Source organism: Lepus europaeus, chromosome 18 (genome assembly GCF_033115175.1).
Source record: "Lepus europaeus isolate LE1 chromosome 18, mLepTim1.pri, whole genome shotgun sequence".
NCBI classification, from domain to species: domain Eukaryota; kingdom Metazoa; phylum Chordata; class Mammalia; order Lagomorpha; family Leporidae; genus Lepus; species Lepus europaeus.
The window spans coordinates 44,261,505-44,288,787 of NC_084844.1; the positions used below are offsets into that span (position 1 = coordinate 44,261,505).

Genomic DNA, 27,283 nt, shown 5'->3' on the forward strand with positions numbered 1-27,283 from the left:
GCGCCTTAGCAGGGAGCTGGATTGGAAGAGGAGCAGCTGGGAATCAAACTGGTGCCCATATGGGATGCTGGCACTGTAGGCAAAGCTTAACCTGCTGTGCCACGATGCCAGCTCCCAAAATTGTATATTTAAAAAGGTGAATGGGGGCCGGCACTGTGGTTCACTCAGTTAATCCGCAACCTGCGGCAGTGGCATCCCTTATAGACGCTGGGTTCTAGTCCCGGTTGCTCCTCTTCCAGTCCAGCTCTCTGCTGTGGCCCGGGAGGGCAGTGGAGGATGGCCCAGGTGCTTGGGCACCTGCACCCGCATGGAAGACTGGGAGGAAGCACCTGGCTCCTGGCTTCAGATTGGCGCAGTGCGCTGGCTGTAGCAGCCATTTGGGGGGTGAACCAAAGGAAAAAAGAAGACCTTTCTCTCTGTCTCTCTCTCTCACTGTCTAACTCTATCTGTCAAATAAATTAAAAAAAAATTTTTAAAAAGGTGAATGAAGAAGGTAAGTATCTTGACGAAAAGCAGGAAAGTGAGAGTTAAGAGAGGACAGAGTAATACCATTGGAACTTGGGAAGAAACCTGGAGCTGGAGGCACCAGACGTCAGGAGGAGGCTGGGCAAAAGAAGCAGGACTTTTAAAAAATCTGGCAGGAGTGGCTTGGTTCCCCTCACCTTCCCACGTGTTACACAGCCAAAATCCTTTGGGAGGTAAGACCTGTGTAGACTGTGCAGGGCAGCTGCCGAGAGGGCGCTGCCAGAGCAGGGGGATGGGGGCCACTGAGAACAGGAGGAGGAAATGAAGACCTCCTGTGAGCCTGGCCCCTTCCACCCAGCTCCAGAAAATGAGTAGCAGAGATCGGAGGATCGGGAGATGTCAGGAGAAACCGAACCAGGCCAAAGAGAATACCTACAGATGCCGGTGTTTAGTGATCCTTAGCGACAATAAAAAGTACACCTGACCCTGTGTTGTCATAGGAGATAAAGCCCCTTCATCCAAACATCCAGAACTTCTGATCAGTTTTTCCCAATTGGCCTCTGATGAGCTTTTTCTTCAATAGAAAAATAGGGTGTTCACAAGTGATAACATTGGAGAAAAGCCTCCAACATTAAAAAAAAAAAAAAACAAAAAACAAAAAAAAAAAACAACCCACAAAGAACTAAAAGAACCCAAGGAAAACAGAGACAGTATAGGAACATGGAGAGATCCCCAAAGGAGCAAAAATACCCTCTTCCTTACTGCTGTCTGTGACAGGATGTGTGGGGTGGCTGAGAAGCCTGGGAGAGCGGGGAAGGGGGGCACTTCCTGGAGTGGGTGACTTTTTTTTTTTTTTTTTTTTTTGACAGGCAGAGTGGACAGTGAGAGAGAGAGACAGAGAGAAAGGTCTTCCTTTGCCGTTGGGTCACCCTCCAATGGCCGCCGCAGCCGGTGCGCTACAGCCGGTGCACCGCGCTGATCCAAAGGCAGGAGCCAGGTGCTTCTCCTGGTCTCCCATGGGGTGCAGGGCCCAAGCACTTGGGCCATCCTCCACTGCACTCCCTGGCCACAGCAGAGAGCTGGCCTGGAAGAGGGGCAACCGGGACAGAATCTGGCGCCCGGACCGGGACTAGAACCCGGTGTGCCGGCGCCGCAAGGCGGAGGATTAGCCTATTGAGCCACGGCGCCGGCCGAGTGGGTGACATTTTACACTGTCTTCTCCAAGGGACAAAAGAGAGGCAGTCTGGCAGAGCACGTAGAAGGAGACCAAGGTTGGCAGATGAAACGCAGGGTTCCCCGTGAAATCGGAATTTCAGTTTTAGTATATGTGCAGCCAAAGCGTTAATGAAATCTGAATTTCAGATAAGCAACAGATAATTTTTTAGTATTAAAAAATGGGAACTACTAATACAAAAAAAAAGTCATTGTTTTCCTAAAACGCAAGTTTAACTGAGTGTCCTATATTTTTATTTGCTCCCGGGATCTCTTCCCGGGTCTGCCCTGCTGCCTTTTTCAGGCCCTTGCGCTCCTGTTTACAGAGGGGTCTTGGGCCAGCGCCGTGGCTCACTTGGTTAATCCTTCACCTGCGGTGCCAGCATCCCATATGGGCACTGGTTCTAGTCCCAGTTGCTCTTCTTCCAGTCCAGCTCTCTGCTGTGGCCTGGGAAGGCAGTGGAGGATGGCCCAAGTGCTTGGGCCCTGCACCCGCATGGGAGACCAGGAGGAAGCACCTGGCTCCTGGCTTCGGATCGGCGCAGCACTGGCCTTAGCAGTTCATTTGGGGGATGAACCAACAGAAGGAAGACCTTTCTCTCTGTCTCTCTCTCACTGTCTATAACTTCACCTGTCAAAAATTTAAAAAAAAAAAAAAAAAAAGGAGGGGTCTGCGCACCTGAGCCCGAGTCTCAGCTTCTCCACTTGCCATCCAGCTTCCAGCTAATGTGCACCCTGGGAGGCCACAGGTGTGGGCTCAAGTGCTTGGGCCCCTGCACCCACGTGGGAGACCTAGATGGAGCTCCAGGCTCCTGGCTTCAGTCTGGCCCAGCCCTGGCTGTTGCGGCAATTTTGGGGAGTGAACCAGCAGATGGGAGATTCTCTCTCTCTACTTTTCGAATAAAATGAAAATAAGAAAATAAAAATTTAACCAAAAATAAAGAGGTGGACAGGGGCCGGGAGAAGAGGAGCCCCGGAGCAGCCCCTTGTGGGGGAGGTGGGTGCTTGCTGATCGCTGAGTGCGCCTTTTGCTTTGTCCTCAGCCTGCTTTTCCCAAACAACAAAAGTGCTGCTCAGCTGCCTGGCCAGCCCCTTTGTGTTCTTTGCACAAAGTGCTGAGTCCCAGGGCTTCCCTGGCCCCATGACCTCACTCCGCGCCTCACAGGGCCCAGGGGCAAGGCCAAGGGGCCCGAGCCATCCACAGATGAGCGCCCTACCATGCCTGCCCTGCGGCCTTGGTGTCAGGACGCCTAAGGTTCAGCCTGCCCAGGTTACACTCGGGGCGGGGCAGGGGGGCTGTCACAGGGCCCTTCCCGAGGGTCAGCGCCCCCAAATCTGACAGCCCATCCCGCTGAGCAGGCAGCTACCCCGTTGCTCATGCCACGAGTGTGGGCTGAGAACATGGTTCTCCAGCCGGGTCTCCAGCACAGCGGCGTGCTTCTTAAAACTAGCCTGGCAGAACAGGCTGCTGTATCGACAAACACTGGAAAATAAGAAAACTGGAATGAACGTGATCTTTCCAAATTCAGAGAGAACTTTTTTTTAATCTAATAAATGTTTCTCAAATCCCCACTTGCTCCCGCTTGTCTCTATGAGAACTTGGCACTGGATTTGGCACAATCAATAATACGGTTTCTATTTACTGAGCTCTGAGTACCTAACACTGCCCTAACTACCTTCACCTGCCTTCATCTAGTGGCAGTGGGTAAGTGGAATTATATTATTATTCTACATCCTAGCTAGAAAGGAAAATACAGGAACTTTGGATTTACAGATGCGACGAAGTCCCAGCTAAATTCCCGGGCCTGGAACTTGACCTCTCAAAATCTCAGTTAACTCGTCTATAAAATGGATGTTGTAATGATCCACCTCACAGGCTTGTTGTGAGGATAAGGAAGGCACTGCGTGGCTCCCGATCAATCCTCAGGAAGCTGCAATTATTATTATTGTTAAAGATGGACTGGAGAGGGGCCGGTGCTGTGGCATAGTGGGTAAAGCCGCTGCCTGCAGTGCCGGCATTCCATATGAGTGCCGGTTCTAGTCCCAGTTGCTCCACTTCCGACCTAGCTCTCTGCTAAGGCCTGGGAAAGCAGTAGAGGATGGCCCAAGTCCTTGGGCCCCTGCACCCATGTGCAAGACCTGGAAGAAGCCCTTAGCTCCTTGCTCCTGGCTTTGGATACGCACAACTCCGGCTATTGCAGCCGATTGGGGATTGAACTAGTGGATGAAAGAGCTCTCTCTCTCTCTCTCCCTCTGTCCCTCTCTCTGCCTCTCCTTCTTTCTCTGTGTAACTCTTTCAATTAATAAATATATATATTAAAAAAAAAAAGATGGACAGAAGAGACCCACACCCCACTTGGCAGAGGGGATTGCAAGCTGGTTGCTCGCTTCATTCCCACTCCTCGGGTGGCTCTGCCCCAACTTACAAAGGGATGGGGCTGAGGGTTGGTTCTCTAAGGTTCTGACCTAAGTGGCACAGCAGAACAATTGTCTGTAGTTCCAGACAAAGTCAGAGAGGAAACCCTTGAACTTGGATAAGAACCATATTGAGTTCAATTTGGAAAGCGTGGTAGTTAGTGCTACAGGTCTGCAAATTCTTCTCAAGCCTCTGGGACAGAAGGCAGCCGAAGAGAAGTGGGTGGGAACAGGCCAGGGCTGCTTATGACTCCAGGGACGATGCTGGACTGACACTTGGGGGTAGGCTGCAGAGTCACCCTGAATACCGCCCCCCCCCCAACATGGTTTGGTGCACATGTTTGAGCTTTTCAATCAAACTTAAAAGCCTCTTTCTGCAAAAACAAAAAGTTAGCCAAATCAGCCCTCACTGTGCTGTGTAAAGCTCCAGAAGTAAGACGCCAACAGTGTACCGGGCACACTCTTCCACCAGGCCAGTTGTGTCTGGGGCAGGAGGCCCATGCCTTGCTGGCTGCTCCCAGCAGCAAGGTGCCCCCAGGATCACAAACCCCAGTAAGCCATTCATTTGTTAAAAACACATTCATGGAGCCAGGAGTTGTGCTCAGAGCTGAAGATTTAACGAGAAGAAGACAGAGGAGGCCCCTGGCTTCAGAGAGCACAGTCTTCTAGAATATTAGATGACTAAGCAAGCAGCTTCTTTATTTTCAAAAATAACTTTGTTTGAACAGGAAATACATGCACAATGTTCAAAATTCGAGGATGACAGAAGAATATCCAGTGAGAAGTCATGGCCTACACCTGAGCCACAGAGGCCCTGAAGGTCGGTATTTCTAGTTTCTACAGTAAGATCTACAGCATGGCCACCTTGATCACTGCAGAAATACCTAGTGCAGTGGTGGCACATGGCAGGAATACTTGAGCCAGTGCAGGACTCAGGGAATAAATAAGTGAAGAAATGACTGTAAGTGTTTTTCTAAGACCTCAGTTTTGGGGAGGAAAGCAAAAAGGAAGAGAAGGAAAAAGGAGGAACCAGCCTGGTGGTGCAGCAGCTTGCACTGCTGCCTGTGATGCCAGCATTCCATGGCAGAGAGCTGCTGCGAGTCCCAGCTGCTCCGCTTCCAATCCAGCTCTCTGCCTATGCTCCTAGCATAGCACTGGGTGATGGCCCAAGTGCTTGGGCCCCTGCAACCCACATGGGAGGTCCAGATGGAGTTTCAGGCTCCTGGGTTTGGCCTGGGCCAGCCCAGATCATTGAGGCCACTTGGGGAGTGAACCAGCAAATGGAAGATATCTTTGTCCCTGTCTCTTCCTCTGCCACTCTTTCAAATAAATAAATTAATCTTTAAAAACAAGGAGGAGGAGAAGGAGGAAGAAGAAGAGGAGCAAACAGAAGAACTGTAGCTGTGGACAGCTTGTACCTTAAGCCCTTGAACATCCCTGGGCACTGGAGCCCACTGAGATCCCCAGGGCAGCCCTTGCCACCCTTTGGCCCAGGCATCTCCAAGTTCTCAAGGCAGCAGAAACAGCCCCTGAGCCAGTGCACCATGCTTAGCATCAGCCTGAAATGCAGGATTGGGACAACTTCCTACCGCTTTCCAATCTGTGTGATTTTCTATGGTACCTGTCACCACAGAATTAGTGCAAAATGGCCAGCGCCGTGGCTCACTAGGCTAATCATCTGCCTGTGGCGCCGGCACCCCAGGTTCTAGTCCCGGTTGGGGCGCCGGATTCTGTCCCGGTTGCCCCTCTTCCAGGCTAGCTCTCTGCTATGGCCCGGGAAGGCAGTGGAGGATGGCCCAAGTGCTTGGGCCCTGCACCCGCGTGGGAGACCAGGAGGAAGCACCTGGCTCCTGGCTTTGGATCGGCGCAGCGCGCTAGCCATAGCAGTTCATTTGGGGGATGAACCAACGGAAGGAAGGCCTTTCTCTCTGTCTCTCTTTCTCACTAACTCTGCCTGTCAAAAAGAAAAAGAAAGAAATAAAAAAAGAAAAAGAAATAGCGCAAAATAAGGAAGCACCTCCAACACCTAAAGCAGAGTGCATGCCCTTTCTTAGCGTGGAGGCTGAGGCTGTGATACCTGAGTCACACATCTGCACCTGCAAGGCCGTAGGGAGGCCGCATCTTCCCTCCCTCACCTTTACCAAGTCCCTGAACTTCAAGAAGTCATGCTACCCTTCAGCGTATGACAGACACAGTACCTCGGGGCTGCAAGATTTCCAAGGGCCTAAAATAATATATTAACACCCTCCCACAACAATTCATTGGCTCCAAATTTGTGAAAGAAAGCTGCAAAATCACAATGAACTAATATAACTACAGAGAGACCTGTGTGGACTACTCCATAGTAATAGACTTCAGCTCTTACATAGTTACATAGAGTTATAATAAAGATTCTCTCGAACTCCACGAACCATTTTGTCCCCAACACATTTCAACTTGTAGTCCTTTCACATTTTTTAGGCAACAAGATAAGCAGGTCCTGGAGGAGAATGAGGTGCATTTTGATGTTTGCTATGCCATAGGGTCTCCGGAGGGAGTTCTTAGGAAAATTCTTGGGTGGTATGAGGAGCCTGAGCAAGTATGGGGTGCATATTCACTGCAGAGACCCCCTGTCCTCACCTCCCAGCTGCTCTAAGATTCAGACCACAGCAGCCGAAGCCTGCAGCAGCCAGCCTGACCCACAGCAGAGGGGCCTCTCTGGATTTGTGGATCCCCACTTTGAACAAAGACCCAAGGGACGCCTACCCAGCAGGCTGAGCCACCAAAGCTCAGGGGATCAGAGGGAACAAAGGCACAGAGAGGGCAGAGTGCTGACAGGGCCAGAGGCTGCTGGCCGCGGAGCTATAAAGAGGGAGGCCGCAGAGGAAGCGGCACCAGATGGAGACCCCGACCGTGCAGCAGGAGCTGGGTGAGTAAGGCCCTGCGGGCGCCTTTGCCCTTCCTTCCTTCCCCTGAAGACACGCCCAGGAGACGGCCCAGCTTTCCTCCCTAGCAGTCAGAGCCTCCTAGCGGAGCTGGAAAAGAGCAGGGACCCTGGGGGAAGGGAGCCTTCTCTTGCCACCCTAAAGGAGTCACTTGTGTGGCAATAACCACCACTCTAGCAGGCGCCGCAGCTCACTAGACTAATCCTCCGCCTGTGGTGCCGGCACCCCGGGTTCTAGTCCCGGTTGCTCCTCTTCCAGTCCAGCTCTCTGCTGTGGCCCGGGAGTGCAGTGGAGGATGGCCCAGGTCCTTGGGCCCTGCACCCGCATGGGAGACCAGGAGAAGCACCTGGCTCCTGGCTTCAGATCGGCACAGCGCGCCGGCCGTAGCGGCCATTGGAGAGTGAACCACCGGAAAGGAAGAGCTTTCTCTTTGTCTCTCTCTCTCTCTTACTGTCTAACTCTGCCTGTCAAAAAAAAAAAAAAAAAAAAGTGGTCGGGTAGGAGGGATGGAGCCCCAATATATGAGCAGGCTCCTGGGTACAGGGAGGAGGGACAGTGGGCGGGAGCTGGGAAATGCTGCTCATTCAGAAATTCCTAGTGGTCCCCAAGTTCACGTGTATCACATCCTTGGCCTGACACCAGGCAAAGGGAACGGCTCTGAGTGGCCCTGAGTCAGGAAACCTGATCCACACCTGCCTGTCTTCCTCCCATCCTTTCTTCCTTCTCCCCGTCCTCCTAGCTTTCCTTCCTTTACTCATGCTATTCTCTTTATTGTCTGCTGTCCTCTAGGAGCCTCAGTATCCTCCTCTGTAAAATGGGGCTCATGACAGTACTGATCTGACTGCACGACAGGCATTTAGAACTCTAGCATGGAGTGGGCCACTGCTAAGCATTAACTAGGATTGTCACCCTCTTTTCTCCTTCCTCAAGTCTTTTTCAATGGCCCCTTCTCTGTCTTGGCTACCCCAATCACCCAGGAAACCCATGTCCTGCTGTTGAGACCCTCACCCAAAACAGACTCAATGGGAACCCAGATCAGTGCCAAGATGAGGGCTACTGACTAAGGGCGGAAGCAAGTGGAGAAAGCAGGAGCCTCCCAGGAGGCCAGGCCCAGGCTGAGCAGGTGTAGGAGGTGGAGAAGCAGGGAGGGAATGAGGCAGCCACACACTACCACAGTGCAGTTTGGGTGCTATGGGAGCCAGGACAGAGAGAGGCCAAGAGGGCTCAGAGCCCAGCTGCCCTTGAATCAGGAGTGCCTCTGGGGTGGGGATCCTGGCACTGCTGGCCGGGTGACAGGTTACCTGAGGGGTCTGGACCAGATGGTCGCCAAGATACTTCTACTGGGGTGAGACTGAGCAATGCTGTCACCTGGAGGTAAGCAAGAGGACAGGAGCTACAGTTATTAAGAGGTCACAACGCCCGTGCAGTGCTTTACCTGCATTGTTGTTTCCAGTCTTTCTAGTAACACTGAGGGGAAAAGCTTTACCCACGGGAAAACAGCCTCAGCAAGTGGGTGGCACAGCCAGGATCCCAGCCAAAGTCCATCTATGGCTTTCCTTTCTTCAATATTTATTTATTTGTTTAAAAGGCAGAGTTACAGACACACACACACACACACACATAGATATCCTCCATTTGCTGGTTTATTCCCCAAACAGCCACAACTGCCAGGGCTGAGCCAGGCTGAGGCTGGGAGCCTGGAGCTCCATACGGGTCTCTCATGTGGGTAGCAAGAGCCCAAGGATTTGGACCATCTTCCACATTAGCAGGGAACTAGATCAGAAGTGGAGCATCTGGGATCTGATCCAGCCCTTGTATGGCAGCTGAATCGCTGACCACAATGTCAGGCCCTGTCTGTGACTTTTTAAGCCTCTTTTACTGCTTCCTCCTTATGCTCCCTCACCTCACCCCATCCCAGAAGCCAGGTCATTGACGTGTGTTCTGTTTTCTAGAAACCCTTCCAACCACCAAGATGGCTCAGACCAATCCTATGCCGGGATCCCTAGGGCCATGGAAGGTAAGCCTACCCCCATGACTCGAGAAATGGAAGAGTCCAACAGAGCAGGCACCGGGGCTGTGCTTGTCTGTGAGACAGTGACCAAGCAAGAGACACAGTCTGTAAGGGGAGAGTCCACGCAAGGGCCAGATGCTGTCAGTGTCAGGCTCTCTTGGGATGCCCCGTGTTTGGACAGAGGAAGGACGGCTCCGGGATGGGAGGTGATACCCAGTTTCCTGAGTGCACTGTCCTCCACACTGCTAAGATCATGTCAAAATGAAAGAGTCCAGAAGGAATCATGCCCGTGGAGAAAATGAGGGCCCACAAATGGAGATTTTCTCTCAGAACCCAAAAAAGTCACAGGCCCCAGGTCTCCTGACTCCCCACCTGAGGTGATTTTAACCATGGGCTGAAGTGGCCGGTAACTCGGGCCTTTCAATTCTTCTTCCTACCTACCTCACTGGGCCAACTCTGAGCCCAAGTCACAGCTTGGGGAGTGTCCTCTGGCCTGGGCCACATTTATATAAGCTTGGTGGAATGAGTCCACAAGTCCTTGGGCTGTCCATTGGGCCATCATCCCTGGCAGACCACTCCTGTTATAAACCAGTCCCCTCACATTGCAAGCCCAGCCTGGGCATCTGAACACCATCAAACAGTGGTGTTAATCCAAACTCCTTCCTACCCTGTGCCTACTCGAAGAGACCATATTAGGGAGCATCTCGTGCCTGGTGTGATGGAAAACACAGGGTGAGACACAAGTTAAGCCACTGTCCTGGGCCTCTGCTCTTGCTGATGTACTGGGTTCTAGCTCTCTCACCCCATGCAATCCCCTTTCAGATAACCATCTATGACCAGGAGAACTTCCAGGGCAAGAGGATGGAGTTCACCAGCTCCTGCCCAAATGTCTCTGAGCGCAGTTTTGATAATGTCCGGTCCCTCAAAGTGGAGTGTGGCGCGTGAGTATGGATCTCAGCAGAACTGAAGACCCCTTATTTCAGGTCCCTTCAGATACTGACCCGTAAGGGAAGTGGGAGAGGGAAAGAAGGATGTTCCCCAAGACTCCAATCACTACTTCTCAGAGGCCTTCATACTCAAGTTAATTTCAAAAGGAATCACTACTTGCATAAGTTGGTAATCCAAAGCTAGAAGGAACAAGAGCATTAAAAGAATAAAGTATATGATGGGGTGGGGCAGTGATAGTAATCAGAGCTGGGCTTCCCTCAGCAGACCCTAGAACCCCCTGAAGAAAACAGGTGAAGACATTGTCAAGTTGCAGCCTCCTTAGTGAGTAACTCTCGGCCTGCATGTCCCAGAGCAGACACTGTGGCACCAAAATAAAGCTCTTGGGTCCTTTAAAATGGTAACCTGCTAAGACATCATCAGTAATTGAGACCCACTTTGTGAAAGACTGAGCTGAAGTAAGGTACAGGTATGGGGAAGCAAGAGAAGGAACTCACAAAGTGACAAGGAAATAAATGACCATTAATTCATCAGTTGCCCATTCTTCCCTTCGCTTTCTTAGGAGTAAGCCAACAGGTTTGGCTAGAGCTAAAGCAATAATTACTAGCCCATATAGAGAACAGGGGACTTGGAGAGAAAGATTGACTTTTCTAACACACATTACTCAGCCCAATGAAGTAGACTCTTTTTAGTGGATAATCCCAAAACAAATACATTCACAAAGCTGCTAGTGTAACTGCCAGCTCACCCACCATGTCTTGTGATGTTTATTACTTTGTATGGCTCTTTTGGGATCGTCTTGATATTTTATCCCACTATGATCTAAAATGGAGATGCCTTTCCCATGAGACCATATTGACTTTGGACACCATGAACAAACACCGTTACCTGTCTTTGGCAGCTGGATTGGTTATGAGCACACCAGCTTCTGTGGGCAACAGTTTATCCTGGAGAGAGGAGAATACCCTCGCTGGGATGCCTGGAGTGGGAGCAACGCCTACCATATTGAGCGTCTCATGTCCTTCCGCCCCATCTGTTCAGCTGTGAGTCTCTGAAGTGTTATGTGAGGGATGGGGAAAGAGGGGTGTGGACAAAGTGACATCTATGTTACTTCTATGGGTAATGATGAACATGGCAGGAAGAATTAAAGTAAAAACAGAAAATAAAAATACTGCTCCCTCTTTCTCTGCCATATGATTTTTTTCTACCAGGTGGTTATTTTCTTTAAGCTGAAAGTAGGGTCTTACTGGTGGCAGAAAGTGGATACCAGAGTCCAATTTAAAGTGCTATACAAAAACTAGCGAAAGCAATGTGTAGAAGAAAGTAAATCCTTGGCCAATTAAATTTCAATTTGCAGAAGCAGGGAAATGCTTAAGTAATTTTTCAGTCAGTGGGGATGACTGAAGAAATGAGTCTTCCAGTATCTCTTACCTGCATTGGTTCATAACATTGTTTCCAATACTAAACATCATCCAATAATGCATCATGTTGGAATGCTTCTAGTCTTTGGAAGACTCCAGAAGCAGGATGGCTTTCAGGGGTATGCTGAAAGTGATTTCCATATTGTGAGGTTGGCTGGAACTTTCTAAATTTTCAGTCTATAGCCTATGTCACTTTTCTCATGGTTTTAGTTGTTGATAATCCCACCGTAGTTCAAAGTCCTACCAATATTCAAAGGTAACCTAAACAGCTCGAAACCCAAAAAATACATCCCCGTCTGGAAATGATTACATCTCACTTTTAAAAAATTTCTATTGAGTGGATTAGATATGGAACGGGAGTAATGCCTCCCACATTGAGAGTTCCCATCCACTGATTTTTCTCCTCAAGTGCCCATACTGGCTGTGAAGCCAAGAGCCTGAGAACCCAATCCAGGTCTCCCACTGAATAGCAGGAAACCAATTACCTGAGCCAACACTGTCATGTCCCAGAGTGTGCACTTGCAGGAAGCTGGAGTCAGGCCATGGAGTCAGGAATTAAACCGACCTCCAATGAGGGGGAGTATCTCAACTGCTGCTCCCCACCTCAATTTTTAAACTATTTTATTTTCATTTTATTTAAAAAGAGGGGAAGAGACATCTTCTACATGCTAGTTTACTCAAACGCCACAACAGCCAGTGCTAGGAAAGGTGAAGCCATGTGCTCAAAACTCAATCTGGATTTCCCAAGTGGGTGGCAGAGACCCAACTATTTGAGCCATCATCTGCTGCCTGTCAGGGTGCAAGTTAGCAGGAAGATAGATAGGAAGACTCAAACCAGGCACTCCCATATGGGATGCTCATATCCCAAATGGCAACTTTTTAGCTGCTGCACCAAATGCCTGCCCCTCACTTTTCTTTTAAACTACATTTTTTCCTCTCCTAAGGTACAGATTACAAGCATTAAAAATGCAGACCCTAAATGTACATTCTGAGTTTTTAAAAATTATGTATAAATACAATCAATACTAATCATATCTGAATGATGTCCATCCTGTCCATGAAGTTCCCTTGGTGTCCCTTTCCAGCCAACTGCTCCCCTTCCTCTACCAGGGGTGTCAGTTTTGCCCACTTAACTTCGTACACGTTAGTCTCCACCTTTTTTTTTTTTTTTTTTTTTTGACAGGCAGAGTGGACAGTGAGAAAGAGAGACAGAAAGGTCTTCCTTTGCCATTGGTTCACCCTCCAATGGCCGCGGTGCGCTGCAGCCAGCGCACCACGCTGATTCGAAGGCAGGAGCCAGGTGCTTCTCCTGGTCTCCCATGCGGGTGCAGGGCCCAAGGACTTGGGCCATCTTCCACTGCCTTCCCGGGCCACAGCAGAGAGCTGGCCTGGAAGAGGGGCAACCGGGACAGAATCCGGTGCCCCGACCGGGACTAGAACCCGGTGTGCCGGCGCCGCAGGCGGAGGATTAGCCTATTGAGCCACAGCGCCAGCCAAGTCTCCACCTTTCTAATGCTGTTATATTCATATCCACTTCTGCACATATAGGCTATTGTGACATTTTCCACACTAGTGAATAGTAATCCCTTGGCTGGCTCTGTCAAGGCTTACACGGTTCCAAAGTATTCTATCAGGTTTGACCCTTTGAAATGTTACAGTATTTAAATTTAATTGAACAGGATTATGGGTAACTTTCCCCCTTATCTTTGTATTGCCTGAATCTTTTCACATTCAGTGACCATGTACTTCCTTTGTGTATCAGAAAATGGATGTTTCAATTTTGGAAACTATCATAAAGAACCAAGATATGGTAACTGCAACAGGTACTAGACATTTTAAATCAATTTCTTGAATACAGAATCATAAGGAGTCCAAGATTACCATCTTTGAGAAAGAAAACTTCATTGGACGCCAGTGGGAGATCTGTGACGACTACCCCTCCTTGCAAGCTATGGGCTGGTTCAACAACGAAGTTGGCTCCATGAAGATACAATGTGGGGCGTAAGTGCAAAATCACAGTTGAAGCACGAAGTCTACTTCAGGTGTAGGCCCTGTGAATGTTAACACATCATAAGTTGTGCTTTATCAGCTTCCATACATTGGCATCATAGTGGTATGGATGTCAGTTACGCTTTCCTCCCTTGGGCACACCCTCCACAGAAATGTTTGTTGACCATTTACACCCTTTTTCAAGACCAAGGCTTGTTTTCTAACTGGTTGTAGACATAATATGCTTATGAATAGTGCCTGACAAGTTTAGGATGGTTATTGTTCACTAAGCCTAGAGAGCATCCTGTACCATTGGGCTGAGGAAAGAGGTGGGATCCTGAACAAGTTCCTCACTAATTTTAATAATGAATGTTTTGCAATTTCTAGTTGGGTTTGCTACCAGTATCCTGGATATCGTGGCTATCAGTATATCTTGGAATGTGACCATCACGGAGGAGACTATAAACATTGGAGAGAGTGGGGTTCTCATGCCCAGACTTCCCAGATCCAATCGATACGCCGCATCCAACAGTAGTGGATTAAAAGCTCCAAGAGAATTCCTCAAGCATGATACCTTACTAAGTACTATAGAATGAAGTTTTATGTTCTGCTCACCAGACATTGCTTCCAAATGTTAGCTGCTGAAATCCACAATAAATGTCATTTAAAAAAAAAAAAAAAACAGAAAACTTGGTGGACTGAATTATGCTTTACACAAATTACACTTAGGTACATCCAATTCCCTTTTGTGTCCTTACAAGTCACTTACCATGGACAACTACCCTCTCAACAGGGGTGACTGTTCACCCCATCCCCTAATGCTAATAATGCTGATGGCTAGCTAGCATGGATTTTTTTTTTTTTTCTTTTTTGACAGGCAGAGTGGACAGTGAGAGAAAGAGAGAGACAGAGAGAAAGGTCTTCCTTTGCCGTTGGGTCACCCTCCAATGGCCGCCGCGGCCGGTGCACCGCGCTGATCCGAAGCCAGGAGCTTCTCCTGGTCTCCCATGGGGTGCAGGGCCCAAGCACTTGGACCATCCTCCACTGTACTCCCTGGCCACAGCAGAGAGCTGGCCTGGAAGAGGGGCAACCGGGACAGAATCCGGCGCCCCGACCGGGACTAGAACCCGGTGTGCCAGCGCTGCAAGGCGGAGGATTAGCCTAGTGAGCCGCGGTGCCAGCCAACTAGCATGGATTTTCAACATGAAGTTTCTCAAATGCATATTGCCATGTACTTCTACATAAAGCTCTGAATAAACCCAGACTCTTGGCAGCTTAATTGTTTAAATCAATTTTGGTTTCTTATTCCAACTCAAAGAGTGTAAGTCAATGTCCTGCACGTCTGGGCAGCTGCTTTTCAAAAACCCAACAAAAACAGGATTACAGATTGAAGACTTAAATCATCTGCACACCTGACCCTTTGGGGGAAAAAATAATCAATACCAACGTCACAATGGTTTTGGCAATTTTTTTTTTTTTTAACTTTTTGACAGGCAGAGTGGACAGTGAGTGAGAGAGAGAGAGAGAGAGAGAGAGAGAGAGAGAAAGGTCTTCCTTTTGCTGTGGGTTCACCCTCCAATGGCTGCCGCGGCTGGTGCGCTGCGGCCGGCGCACAGCGCTGTTCCAAAGGCAGGAGCCAGGTGTTTCTCCTGGTCTCCCATGGGGTGCAGGACCCAACCACTTGGGCCATCCTCCACTGCACTCCCTGGCCACAGCAGAGAGCTGGCCTGGAAGAGGGGCAACCGGGACAGAATCCGGCGCCCGGATAGGGACTAGAACCTGGTGTGTTGGCGCTGCAAGGTGGAGGATTAGCCTGTTGAGCCACGGCGCCGGCCGAATTTTGGCAATTTTTCTAACAGAGCACACAACAGATAGTAACACAAACACCTCAGAAACTTTAAAACTTTTTATTCAACAATGTACACTTATTGTTTCTTAATTTGAGCTACAAATTTCTCAAGGTTTTTTTTTCCTGATAAAATAATTAAATCTGGGTACTGTTTTAATTTATATTTTTAAAACACTGAACATGAAGACATCAATTAAGGAAGATCATCATGTAACTGACACTTCCTCAGAATCCATGACATCAGAAAAAGCTATAGCAAAGACCTAAGCATTGAACAAAAGGGTAAATTCCTGGCCATTGTTCTTACATCTAAAAAAGACCTATTTTTTTTTTTTTTTAAACTGGGCAAAACAAACATTTACACTTTTTGGAAAGGGAAGGGAAAACATCCTCTAACATAACTGTAGTCCACTAATTATCCTTCCCCCTAAATTAAGAGGTAACTTGACTAAATCCCTATGTGCACAAGACACAGAAATTACTTTGCTCCTCCAACATGTTATGTTCTAAGACTGAATGTAAGTGAACTACTGACAGATGTTCAAGCACAGTCAAACGCTAAGATGATGCTTGCTACACTCCTGCTTAAAATGGGTAATGGACCATCTTTCAAGTCTTGACTAGCAGACTGAGTTTTTAACTGCCACTATCAACAGAGATACAGAAAGAGCTTTGCTGTGTTTTCAAAGTCAACAATATACATCAGGAGCACACTTGATGACAGAGAAGCAACCCTTTTCTATACATACGAAAAGTATAAAATGGAAAATTTATTATATGTAGGAGCATGGGGAAATGTCATGAGTAGTATCTTCTACTTAAAAATTATCCTACAAAGGTCATGAAAAGATAGCTTAAAAAATCTTTAAAAAAATTGGCAAAACCTGCCAGTACATCTACACAATCAAGTTACACATACATGTGAAATAAAGCGGTTTAGTACATGCAGGCTGCAGCAATTGAAGCAAATGTGCCCAATGTCCAAACTTGTTCTAGTCAGCATGGGTAGTTTTTATAAAGGTACACACTATCTTCAAAACCTGTGCTTTGATTTTTAAATAAATGATTTTAACCTCAAAGCAATCATTCAGTATGCTAAGTTTATGATAAAGCAATAAAGATAAAAATGCTATCCTAGGATTAAGACAAAATTCAGAGTTCTGTGTGGCAAAGGTCCTTCCTTCGTTTCAGTTCAAACTATTTCCTATTTCATCAAACACAAATTTCACTGAGGAAGAGCATCCAATGGTTTGTAAAGCTGATCAAACAGCCCTGTTTCAAGAAAAGCCCTTAAATAGATACAAGTCAAGTTCTCATTTAAACTGAACTTTATTAAAATAGGTGCCAGTTAAGCTCTCTTCTAGTTCCAGTGATGAGCTATCTCAGAACTGTGACTTTGAGTCATGTTTCCAAAGATGGTAAAGCTAACAGCAAGATAAGGACAGATAAGTCACTTTTGGTAATGACACACAAATTAAAACTTTCAAAACATGTGCATAGCTTTATTCATCTACTTAGAGCTAACCTTTTCATGGAGCTTCAGCAAAATTCGAGTGTGCAAAATGCATTTCTAAAACGTAATGCAAGCAAAGCTTTTCACATTTACACTGGCAGAAAATACAGAGAAACTAACAAGTCACAGTAGGGAGAGTTCAGATTTTTTTTTAATGACAAGAATTGCACAGTTTATTATTTTGAGACAGTTGTTGCAGACATAAATATTTAAAATTTTCTAAGCAAGGTGCTTTAACAATAAAAAATTTAAAGTTGGAAAGCCGGTAACTTGGTTCATAGCTCATACAGAATTCCAGATTAGAGTGGACTTCATTATCTCCCTAGATTTTGCAAACAATGCTTCTTATAACACTTTTTTTTTTCCTTTTTTTCTTTTTTTTTTTTTTAAATAACACTAAAGGAGACAGCAAGCTGATACCTTTTTCAAAGCACACAAGAAATGGTGTCATCACATTACTTGAAGGTGCTGAGGGGGGAAGGAAAGAGAGCAAAAAATCCTTTTACTATTTCCCACTACAGAACAGCCACTAACAGACTAAAAACAAAAAGAAACAACAAAAAAATTCACTTCCCCAGTTTATAAAACAGTTCCAGTTTGACAAGGTCTATAACTTTAAACAGAGAGCACCAGTTGGGCAATAGAATGAGCATTTCATACTGCATAAAGGTCAGTGAGTGGTAAGAACCATCAACTATCTCAGGCATTACTACATGGCCTTTCCAAAAAATTTTAATATACATGCAAGGCACATTGATATAAAAATAGATCTCTGGCCAACAAATATATTAAATAAGCAAATTAAAATTTTGGCTTTACAATATTGGCAACATCAAAATATAACCAGATAACTTTGGACCACACTCTTCCTCTTATTCCTCCAACTCATTTGGTGTTCCCCCCCATTATTTTGGGTTCCATCTCCTTCAAATTTGAGTATGTGCTTGAGAAATGACTTTTCCTCGTCAGGCAGCACTCCTACTCTACTTATCTTTGCTAAGAAAAATATACTAGAGAAGCAGAATTAGTTGGGAGTTGTGATGAATTTGATTAAACTAAGTCTGACTGGATCAGGACAGCATTATTTCTCCTCTGTATACAAAAAGGAAGTCCCCAGCTTATACAGTAGGCAACTGTTTTCTTCCTAAAAGATCAGCAACAAACCAATGACACTTCCTTTTAAGTCATTCTACCCAATTCCTCTTTCTGAGGCAGAGATGGAGTAATAGACAAAGCTTAGACTTAAAATATTTTCAGTAGTAGAACATTTTAAGGCCAAAAAGTGAAATGTTAATAGTATTTTTATTTCTTTAAATTTACTGTCTGTCCTTCACTGGCCAATACCAACTATGGATTAGTTATCTGTACTGATTTCCTCCCAAAGAGAATTATATAATTCATTCATCTTTGTTAGTGGCTGTGCTATAGGAAAGGTGTCAAAGCAACCTATGGTATATGTATATGTATGGTATATAGAAATGTAAAAAGTGCATCACATTCTTGATTTTCAGTTTCTCATAGCAGCAGAATTAATCTAAGACAGAAAACAGTTGCATTTTCAATCTAAAAACACAACCATACCTAATGAAATGTACTTGAGATCATGAAAGGATCCTCCTCTCTATAAAGCATAAATGAAAACACTAATAGACAAACAGGAAAACTAAAGGCATTCATTCATATTTACATATTAAAACCATCTTGTTAATACCAAATCTTTACATCTACCAAAAGAAATATGCATTTAACAAAGCAAATGTTACTAGAGCAGTATCCATTTTTGGAGCCTTTATTTATTAGCACCTGAGGAAAAAAGGTTGTACGGAAAGCTATACAAATCACCTCAAGTTGGTTTGTGGGTCTGCAGAGTACACTTTTATATACAGCAGAAGTGAAACTGAACTGGAAAATGTTCTTAACTTTAATAATGTAGTTTGTAATTTTAGTAAGGCTATAGAAAAAGGATACTGCAGTATTATAAAATGGCTTTAGAACTCTGGACATAACAAAACTATGAATAGTGAAGCCTGAATCAATAATCCCAACACCTTTGAGGATGGCTGTTCCATAGTTTCTAGCCTTTAATTGCTATTGACACTCCCAGCAATGTAAAAACAATACACCATCCTGGGTGTTATACAGACAACTATATTCATACTATTGCCAGCATCCTTTAACTACTTAAGACCTTTCTTGAGCAGCAAAATGGTGTGAAATTTAATTTAAAACCCTGTAAAGCAGTGTTTTTGAGTGGAGCCGATGATTTACCATTCTTTAAACCAACCCGGGGTGTTCCTGGTTCTCACATATCAGAATAGATCTTAAAAAATATATATTTTAAGATACCCAAAGCACAAGTCCATCATTTTCACCATAAAATACTGGTGCTCTGTCAACCAATTACATTAATAAAAATATCAATGTTAAGAACTAATTCTAACCTGTGCTTCTGGCAAACTTAAGAGAAGCTATTCACATTTCTAGTCTGGTCCTCTACCCATGCCTTTTTAACAAGTTAACCGGGAGGAAGGGAGATAAACAAATCCTACCCTCTTTCCTTCAAAAACAGCAAAGTTATGTATGGGTAGGACTGCCCTATTACAATTGGGATTCTTTACTGACAGAACATCAATAGACCTGATCATAAAAACTACTGTTGATCATCTATGTATCTGCCCCCTATACTGTATTTTTGTTCTGTGCAGTCAGCCAAAGCATACAAGAGGGATCATCCTTTATTTGAGGACATGGCCCATTTGCCATAACCATATCCACAACTCTTTGCAATTGGACTTTTATCCTGTTTCTCTTTAGAAAGCTTTTCAAAAGTGACTCCTTTCTTATTCAGTGGAATTTAAAATTGAGTGAAGTCCTCTTCTGATTTCCTTGCCTGTGGTCATTTGGTACAGGACAATTTCACACTAAATGGCTTTTTTGTGTTTCTAAGTTTACAGCATTACAAAAGATAAACCATTAGATGCTTCTGATGTGGGTTAGCAACAAGCCTAACAACCAAGTATGAAACTACCACTGCTATATAATATTTTGTGAAGAAACACATTTTGTATTATGGACAATTTCCATAGTTGAGGTTTGTCATATTTCCACTAAAAACTGTTATTTGAAAAAACAATGTAGCACTTTTCTTCCTGTATATAATTTTTGCAGGTTCTGAGTAATGATTATGTAAGCAGATTAATTAAAGAGGACAGCAAAATTCTAAAATGGAGACAAACTCCAGCCATTTATTTCAAGAAGAAAAAAAAGCTGTCATTAACATAGTATCTAGTTACTGGCGATCCCCTCCTAGAAAGTAGAGGAAGAAGGGCTACTACAGTTTCTGTAAATACACTTCATGTGCAGGTTCATTACTAAGGAGGTTACAGGAAAGACTATGCAATTAACTTCAGATCAGCAAAGTGGGAGTGAATAAAAAGATAAATACACCCTGTCTTTTGTGGGGAAGGGAGATTATTCAAGACATCTACACGAGTGGTATGTGACACAGACGCCTACAATCAAGACAAATTTAAAAACAAATCTTCATCAATAATTAGCATCTTCATAGCTATTAAAAAAATAGGTCATGATTTCATTCTTAGTGCCATTTTTCAAATACTATCCTTTTAAGAATTTAAACCACCTGACTTTATTCTGTGTAATGAAAACCAATGGCACAAAATAAATACAAGTTTCATTCTCTGAATACTAATATAACATCTTACACATATTCATTTACTAATTTTTAACATCTCCATCTTTCCCTCACATACAAGCACTCAACACACATATACATACATACATACACACACACTCCTTTTTCAGTCTTTATAATGGAGGGATGCTAAATATTCCCTCTAGACTGTATTTGGTTTATGCTACAGTACTAATACTCTGAGTTGAAGGAAAATTCATTATACCAAACAGTAACACATCAATGTTATTTAAATGTGCTAAATTAATCACAGCTGAAGTTTGTTTAGAAGCTTACACAAAAATAATCAGAAAACAGATCAACTCTTAAGATTTTTTAATAAGTGCTCTGTAAGGAATTGTGTGAGGACCTAAGGAGAAAGATTGCGACAAGTAGAGTTAAAAGTGTTACCAAACAGCACAACGGAGATTTGTCCCAAAGTCCTGCTTGAACCTAGGCAATTAAGTCCATTAACCCAATGCCCAGAAAATACTGACACTTAATATGACGGGGCAAGTAGGGTTCCCAGAAAGTTAACAGACATTCCTAACTACTGCATACCTCTAACCATATAATCAAGGAAATTTCAGTGGAGAAATCAAAGTGAAATGTTGCATTGTTTCATTTGGAAGTGAGACTCTCAAAACCTTTGGACAAAGAGAGAAGGGATACATTCTCTTTTTGGCTTCTCTGAACATGGAGGCCTGAGGGATATGGATATGGAAGGGAATTTGAAAAGACAGCTTTAAAGGTATTTAAGTGTTGCTTCTAAGTTAAAAAGCCCAATTCAGATGCGGGCTGGATTTTTTTTTTTAAATATATAGTCATTCAATCTCTGTTATGTCACAAACCCAGAAAGTTTCATGTGAGTTGTGAGACACAAGAACCTTAAGATTCCAGGCAAGCAAAATGGACATTTTAAAAAAGGAGGTGGAGGTTGGGAATCTGGCCCTAAGGCGACAAGTGGTTACACAAGGCAATTGAACACACAGCAGAACTTTAAAACCTGTAAAACAAACTGGAGCCTTTTTTTTTTTCTTTAATCAACCTTATATTTTTTTAAAACTTTTTAAAAATTTTTATTTAAAAACACAAACACAGACTTTTCACTTCAGTATGTGGTATGTTGCATTTTCCAGTTTGTTCAATGCTTTAAAGCTCAAGGATGCCTCTGCTTTCAATTGTACACGGGCCTGAAGCATCCTAGCTTTTGGCAAGCAGGCAGGAGACTCAACAAAAATCAAAAGAACAAGGCAGACTAAATGCAGGGCACATCTGTAAACATATTATACATTTGAAAATTACAATTATCAGTAAAAGTGATACAGTTTACAGGTGAAATGAAACTATCTGGAACTGGCCTACCACAAGTTTCTGAACCTGGACTGATACAATAAGTTATTATATATATATATTATGTATAAAAAGTTTTGTTTACATCAAGTGGAATTGGCAATCCATGCTTATACTCTTAAAAAAAAAAATCTAAGCAGGGCAGAAATCCAGACTAAAGATATTTTCTCTATTCTATATTGAGTCCAACAGCTTCTTTCATGAACTACTTGTTAGAAGTCTCAAATAATCAACAGAACAAGAAAACCCATCCATACTACAGTCACTCACAACTGGACATTTCTTTAGCAAAGGGGTAGAGCAAAAGTAGTTACTTTCTCCCCCAAATACTCCCAGGGGATCCAGTCTACTTTAATTAGAAGACAATAACTCTTTAAATAAATGCCCTGCTACTTTACTCTGTATTTGACATACATGGATATACTAATTTCTCTGTGTGTGTGATGTGATGCTGTCAGGCCAGAGAACTTGCTATTATGCCACTAACATCACCCAATCTTAAATTGGACCCTTAGTTTCTGCACACACACACTTTTTTTAGCATGCTATACACAAGCTGCAGTGCAACAGGATGGCAATGTGATGGTAAGACAGGGCTAATGCTCTTCTCTGCCCAAAAGATAATTTCGAGAATTTCACATTATTTTCCTTAAAAAAACCCATTTTGCTCTAGTAATAAAATATATTTATTAAGATATAATTAGAAGCTAATAAGCTTAGTTTGTACACCATCTACAGGCAGGGTTCTATCACCTCCTCACTCGCTAAAAACATGAAGTTTTAGTTTTCATGGGCTTCCTCCCCCCTTTAGACTTTGCTGAGAAATTAAAAGAATTTACAGAAAGATACAGAAGTTTCTCTTGTATGTCTGATGAAAAACAAGGAAAACAGCACATTTAGTGTTAGTGACAGAGAGCAAGTCTGGAGCACCTACAGTTGAAAAGCAGAATATATTTTTGCTCCCAGTTATACAATTACATTAAATTTGGACAAAGGAATTGTTTTTTTCCGTATCTAAGCCAATTGCTTGTTCTGCAACTTTTCTATAAATGACAATCATGGATTCCTCAGTTGTTGTAAGTCCAACATGTAATCAAGCCAAGTTAACTATGTACCCACCAACTATTCCAGAACTGTAGAACTTTAATGCCCTCCCTTTTTCCCACCCCATAAGAAAAATAAAAATAAAAAAAAATAAAAAAGAAAGAAAATATTTCCCCCCCAACACCCCACAGAGGCTGCTTAATTCCTGGCAAGACATGCAAATCGTATCTGCTAAAAACAAAAACAAACAAACCCCAAAAAACCCTGCAAACTTCAAGGCATTTATCCAGCATTCTTGCAGGGCTTAAAGTAAAAGCAAAAGATCAAGGGAGGAGTAGGGGAAAATGTTGAATCATTCTGGGTTCCCCGTGATTAGTGTATCACTTTAGTCACAGAACAACATACAAAGATCTTAAGTGGATTTGCCTTTCCAGTGGGTCATTTGTTGCCCAAGTTGATGACAGCAGGAACTTCAGAACCACGCTTGTTTAGTCTGTATTCATTAATCACTTGCATTCACACTTAAAAACAAAAACTAACAAAGAAAAAAAAAAAAAAAACAAAAAAAAAAACAGAACTATTCAGTACCGGAGATTAAATAACCATGTGAAGTCTCTTGAAATAAATTTGATTCCTTAAGAAGTCTAATTACTTTCAGTTGCCTTTTTTAAATAACTATATATATATATATGTATATATATATATTTGTATATATTATCCTGTGATTCTACTTATGGTTCCTCTGCTGCGTTGAAGATCTAGGAGCATAAAAGCCTTGTGTCCCCCATGAACGGTGGCTCTAATGCTGCAGAAAGGTTACAATTAGGCAGTCAGGTCCTTCATTGATCTGGACTATCCATGGCTTCATTGTAAGTGATTATCCTTTTGGGATCTGGAGAATTAAAATAAATAAAAACAAGGTTTGAATCCTTCTATGTCTCAAAAACAAGTCTCAAACAATCATCATTTGAACCACCCCTTTTTTGTGAGAACAGAATTTAAAGTCATTTATACTTTGTATTAACACACATGACCCAGTTTCTCAACCTAAAAGTGGATTCCAACAGAATTCCAGCAACAAGGTCCTCAAGGCAGTAAAGGTCTCAACTCCTACAGACTACCGAATGTTTAGCTTAGCTAAAAGGATTTTTTATGTTATTCCTAATTACAAAATTAATGCATTTGAAAAAAGTTGGATAAAAAAAGGCTTACAGTCATCAATACTTCAATACTGAAAAAAATCAAGTATTTTTTTAAAATAAGATTTGTTTATTTGGAGCCAGTGCTGTGGACCTCTGCCTGTGGTGCCAGCATTCCTTATGGGCGCCGGTTCAAGTTCTGGCTGCTCCACTTCCAATCCAGCTCTTTGTTGGATTTATTTGTATATTTATAAACCTCAGAGTTATAGAGAGGCAGACACAGAGAGAGGTTTTCCATTCACTTGTTCACTCTACAAGTGGCTGCAATGGCCAGGATGGAGCCAAGCAGATACCAGGAGCCAGAAGCCCAAGCACCTGGACCATCTTCCATTTCTTTTTTTTTTTTCCCCCAAGGCCATTAGCAGGGAGCTGGATTTGAAGTGGAGCAGCTGAGATCTGAACCAGCACCCATATTGATGCCAATGTTGCAGGCAGCGGCTTTACCTGCTATGCTACAACTCCAGCTCCCGGATGTATGTTCTTTTCCTTTTTTCATCAAATAAAGACAACATTCATTTTAAACAATGCAGATGGAAGCAAGTGTTTAGCAGCCCAAGCTGTTAACACATCCATATCCCATATCAGAGTACCTGGGTTCAATTCTTGGTTCCAGCTATTTGGCTAATTATTAGCAGATTCCAGGGGGCTGCAGTGATGGCTCAAGTAACTAGGTTCTTGTCACCCACATAGGAGAACTGGATTGTGATCCAGGCTCTTAGCTCAGGCCTCAGCCAGGCCATTCTGAACATTTGGGCAATGAACCAAGGGATGGGTGTGCTCTCTGTCTCAAGAAACACAAAAACAGGATCCAGCACTGTGGCAAAGCAGGTAAAGCCACGGCCTGCAGTGTTGGCATCTCATATGGGCACTGCTTCAAGTCCTGGCTGCTCCACTTCCGATCCAGCTCTCTGCTTTGGCCTGAGAAAGCAGAAGATGGCCCAAGTCCTTGGGCCCCTGCACCTGCATGGGAGACCCAGAGGAAGCTCCTGGCTTCTGATTGGCCCAGCTCCAGCCATTGAGGCCATTTGGGGAATGAACCAGCAGACGGAAGACCTCTCTCTGCCTTTCAAAAAAATAAATATATCTTAAAAAAAAAAAAAAAGTCTGGATAGTCTAGCAAATGATTGTTCAAGTATAACCTAGCACCAAAAGCTTCATGTTAAACTTAGTTTCATAGAACTACCAGTTGAAGTCTAACCAGTAACTTATTCTTTCCTCCTAATTTCCCATAACCACAAGCTTTCATTTTTAGCAAAGCCCATCTATATCCTGGGTTCAAAATATAAAGCTGTCAGAATGTGTCTGACACATTCTGTTCTAAAGTGTCATGTTCTCCTCTTCTGGGAGGCAATATTTTAATTTCACACTATTTCTACTTCACATAAAAAACTTTTTAATATGTGCATACTTTTGCTGTTGGCAAAAAAAAAAAAAAAAAAAAAAAAAAAAGCAAGCCAATAAAACCTATCACTATATTACAAATTATATTCAAGGGGCCAGCACTGTGACACATCAGGTTAACGCCCTGGCCTGAAGCGCCGGCATCCCATATGGGCGCTGGTTCTAGTCCCAGCTGCTCCTCTTCTGATACAGATCTCTGCTATGGCCTTGGAAAGCAGAAGATGGCCCAAGTCCTTGGGCCCCTGCACCCGCATGGGAGACCCAGAAGAAGCTCCTGACTTCCAATCAGTGCAGTTTCGGCCACTGCGGCCAATTGGGGAGTGAACCAGCAGATGGAAGACCTCTCTCTCTGCGTAACTGACTTGCAAGTAAAAAATAAATAAATCTTAAAAAAAAAAATTATATTCAAGAATTCAAGCTCTCTTCAGCCTTAAGAATCAATCTAGCTTACTCCAGAGATAACAATATCCTTTTTGGGTCTCCAACAGCCATACACTAGCAACCTACCACAAAGTTAATGCCCCTTCCTAATGGTTAGTATCTATTTACCAGCAAAACTAAAGCAGGTCAATTTTTGCAGGGTGTACTTTCTTTTTAATTTTTATTTATTTACTTACTTGAAGGGCACAAAAACAGAAAAAGAGAGTAAGAGTTCCCATCTGCTGGTTCAATCCCGAAATACTCCTAATAGCCAGGGTTGAGCCAGAAGCCGGGAACTCAGTCCAGGTCTCCCTCATGGTGACAGGAAATTAACCACTGCCTCTGAGAAGAAAGCTAGAATCAGGAGCAGAATCAAGGCTAAAGCCTAGGTACTCGGACAAGGGATTGAGTGTCCCAAGCAATGTCTTATCTGCTATCTAAACTGTCCTTCCCTGAAAGGTGTATTTTCTACTCTACCTTCTTTTCATTTGTGTTTAGTTACTGAAAAAGAGGGAGAAGTCGAAGGAGAAGTAGTACTGGAAAATCGTGCAGACGTACATTCTAGCCCCATCTCTCTAGCTTATACAGCAACCTCTGAGTCTGAATTTCCTAATAAATAAGACATAAGAGAATTTCTAACATTCTTCAACTCCTAAAATTCCTAGGAATTTCACATTCATTCGAGATGCACATATACTAACCAACAAAGTAGATGAGTGTATGATATAATTCAGTTACAGGATTCTGAAAACCTAAATTCATTAGTCAGTGACTTCTTTCCCAACTAAACTCATCTTTTTTTATCATGCAATCAACTATTTTTACTATATTTGTAATAAAGGTATGCAATAATTAGGAAATTCTAAAAAATCCAGATGTGGATTATCGTGTCTCTCTGTTCTCCCACTCATCACATCTTGGTTATGGGAGGGTGAAGAACTCTGATTTGCTATTCATATTTCCTTTTTGAAGAACATACAGCCCAGATATTTCTGCAGCAACTATTATTTTTCTAGCTTTTGGTTTCAGTCCTGGCCAGTATGGGCATTTGGGAAGTGAACCAGTAAATGGGACTTGTTTATGTTTCTCTCTCAAATAAACATAGTGCCTTTCAACTACATTCATTAAATAATTCAAAATATAAAATCTGTTTATTTGGTAGATGACTGTTCAACTGTTATTCCCATCTAAAAACAATGTATAGTGATTACTGGTTATGAATATTAAGTCATTTATGCATTCTTACCTTGCTTCTGCAAATTCCAAATAGATTCCATTTCTGCAAAGAATAAAAAGACGGATTATTTTATGTACTAGGTTTCAGTGAGCAAAGTTTAAAGCTATGCTTTTCATTTTAAATCTAAAAAAACTAGACTGATAAATGCTGAGCTGAAGGTAGAGTTGGAAACAATTCTGTGACAAACCAAG

General features: G+C 43.7%; 2 protein-coding genes across 4 annotated transcripts in view; one reads left to right on the forward strand and one right to left on the reverse strand.

The window, feature by feature from the left end:
* Nucleotides 1-6,969: 6,969 nt before the first annotated feature.
* Nucleotides 6,970-13,917, forward strand: CRYBA1 (crystallin beta A1). The gene is made up of 6 exons (XM_062174999.1): nt 6,970-7,000; nt 8,969-9,033; nt 9,850-9,968; nt 10,874-11,015; nt 13,252-13,394; nt 13,770-13,917. Exons 1-6 carry the CDS (start codon nt 6,970-6,972, stop codon nt 13,915-13,917), a joined length of 648 nt encoding a protein of 215 aa, XP_062030983.1.
* Nucleotides 13,392-27,283, reverse strand: part of NUFIP2 (nuclear FMR1 interacting protein 2) — a 31,668-nt gene continuing 17,776 nt past the window's right edge. The window contains exons 3-5 of one of the 3 annotated variants that reach the window (XR_009864258.1): nt 27,102-27,134; nt 26,053-26,197; nt 15,276-23,727 (exon numbers count right to left, since the gene is read on the reverse strand). Coding sequence is in view for 2 of the 3 variants with exons in the window: in XM_062174997.1 (XP_062030981.1) it covers nt 23,675-23,727; nt 27,102-27,134 (86 nt within the window). In the remaining variant the exon portion in view is untranslated. Of the gene's footprint in view, nt 13,445-15,275; nt 23,728-26,052; nt 26,198-27,101; nt 27,135-27,283 lie in introns of those variants that run through there. The other 2 variants (XM_062174998.1, XM_062174997.1) reach the window with 2 other exon arrangements.

What these genes read in the sequence shown, in the direction of transcription:
- CRYBA1 (XM_062174999.1), top strand. Translation starts at nt 6,970, where the DNA reads ATGGAGACCCCGACCGTGCAGCAGGAGCTGG. An exon ending in CTCAAAGTGGAGTGTGGCGC is followed by an intron (nt 9,969 to 10,873) that starts GTGAGTATGGAT and finishes TGTCTTTGGCAG; the next exon opens with CTGGATTGGTTATGAGCACA. An exon ending in ATGAAGATACAATGTGGGGC is followed by an intron (nt 13,395 to 13,769) that starts GTAAGTGCAAAA and finishes TGCAATTTCTAG; the next exon opens with TTGGGTTTGCTACCAGTATC.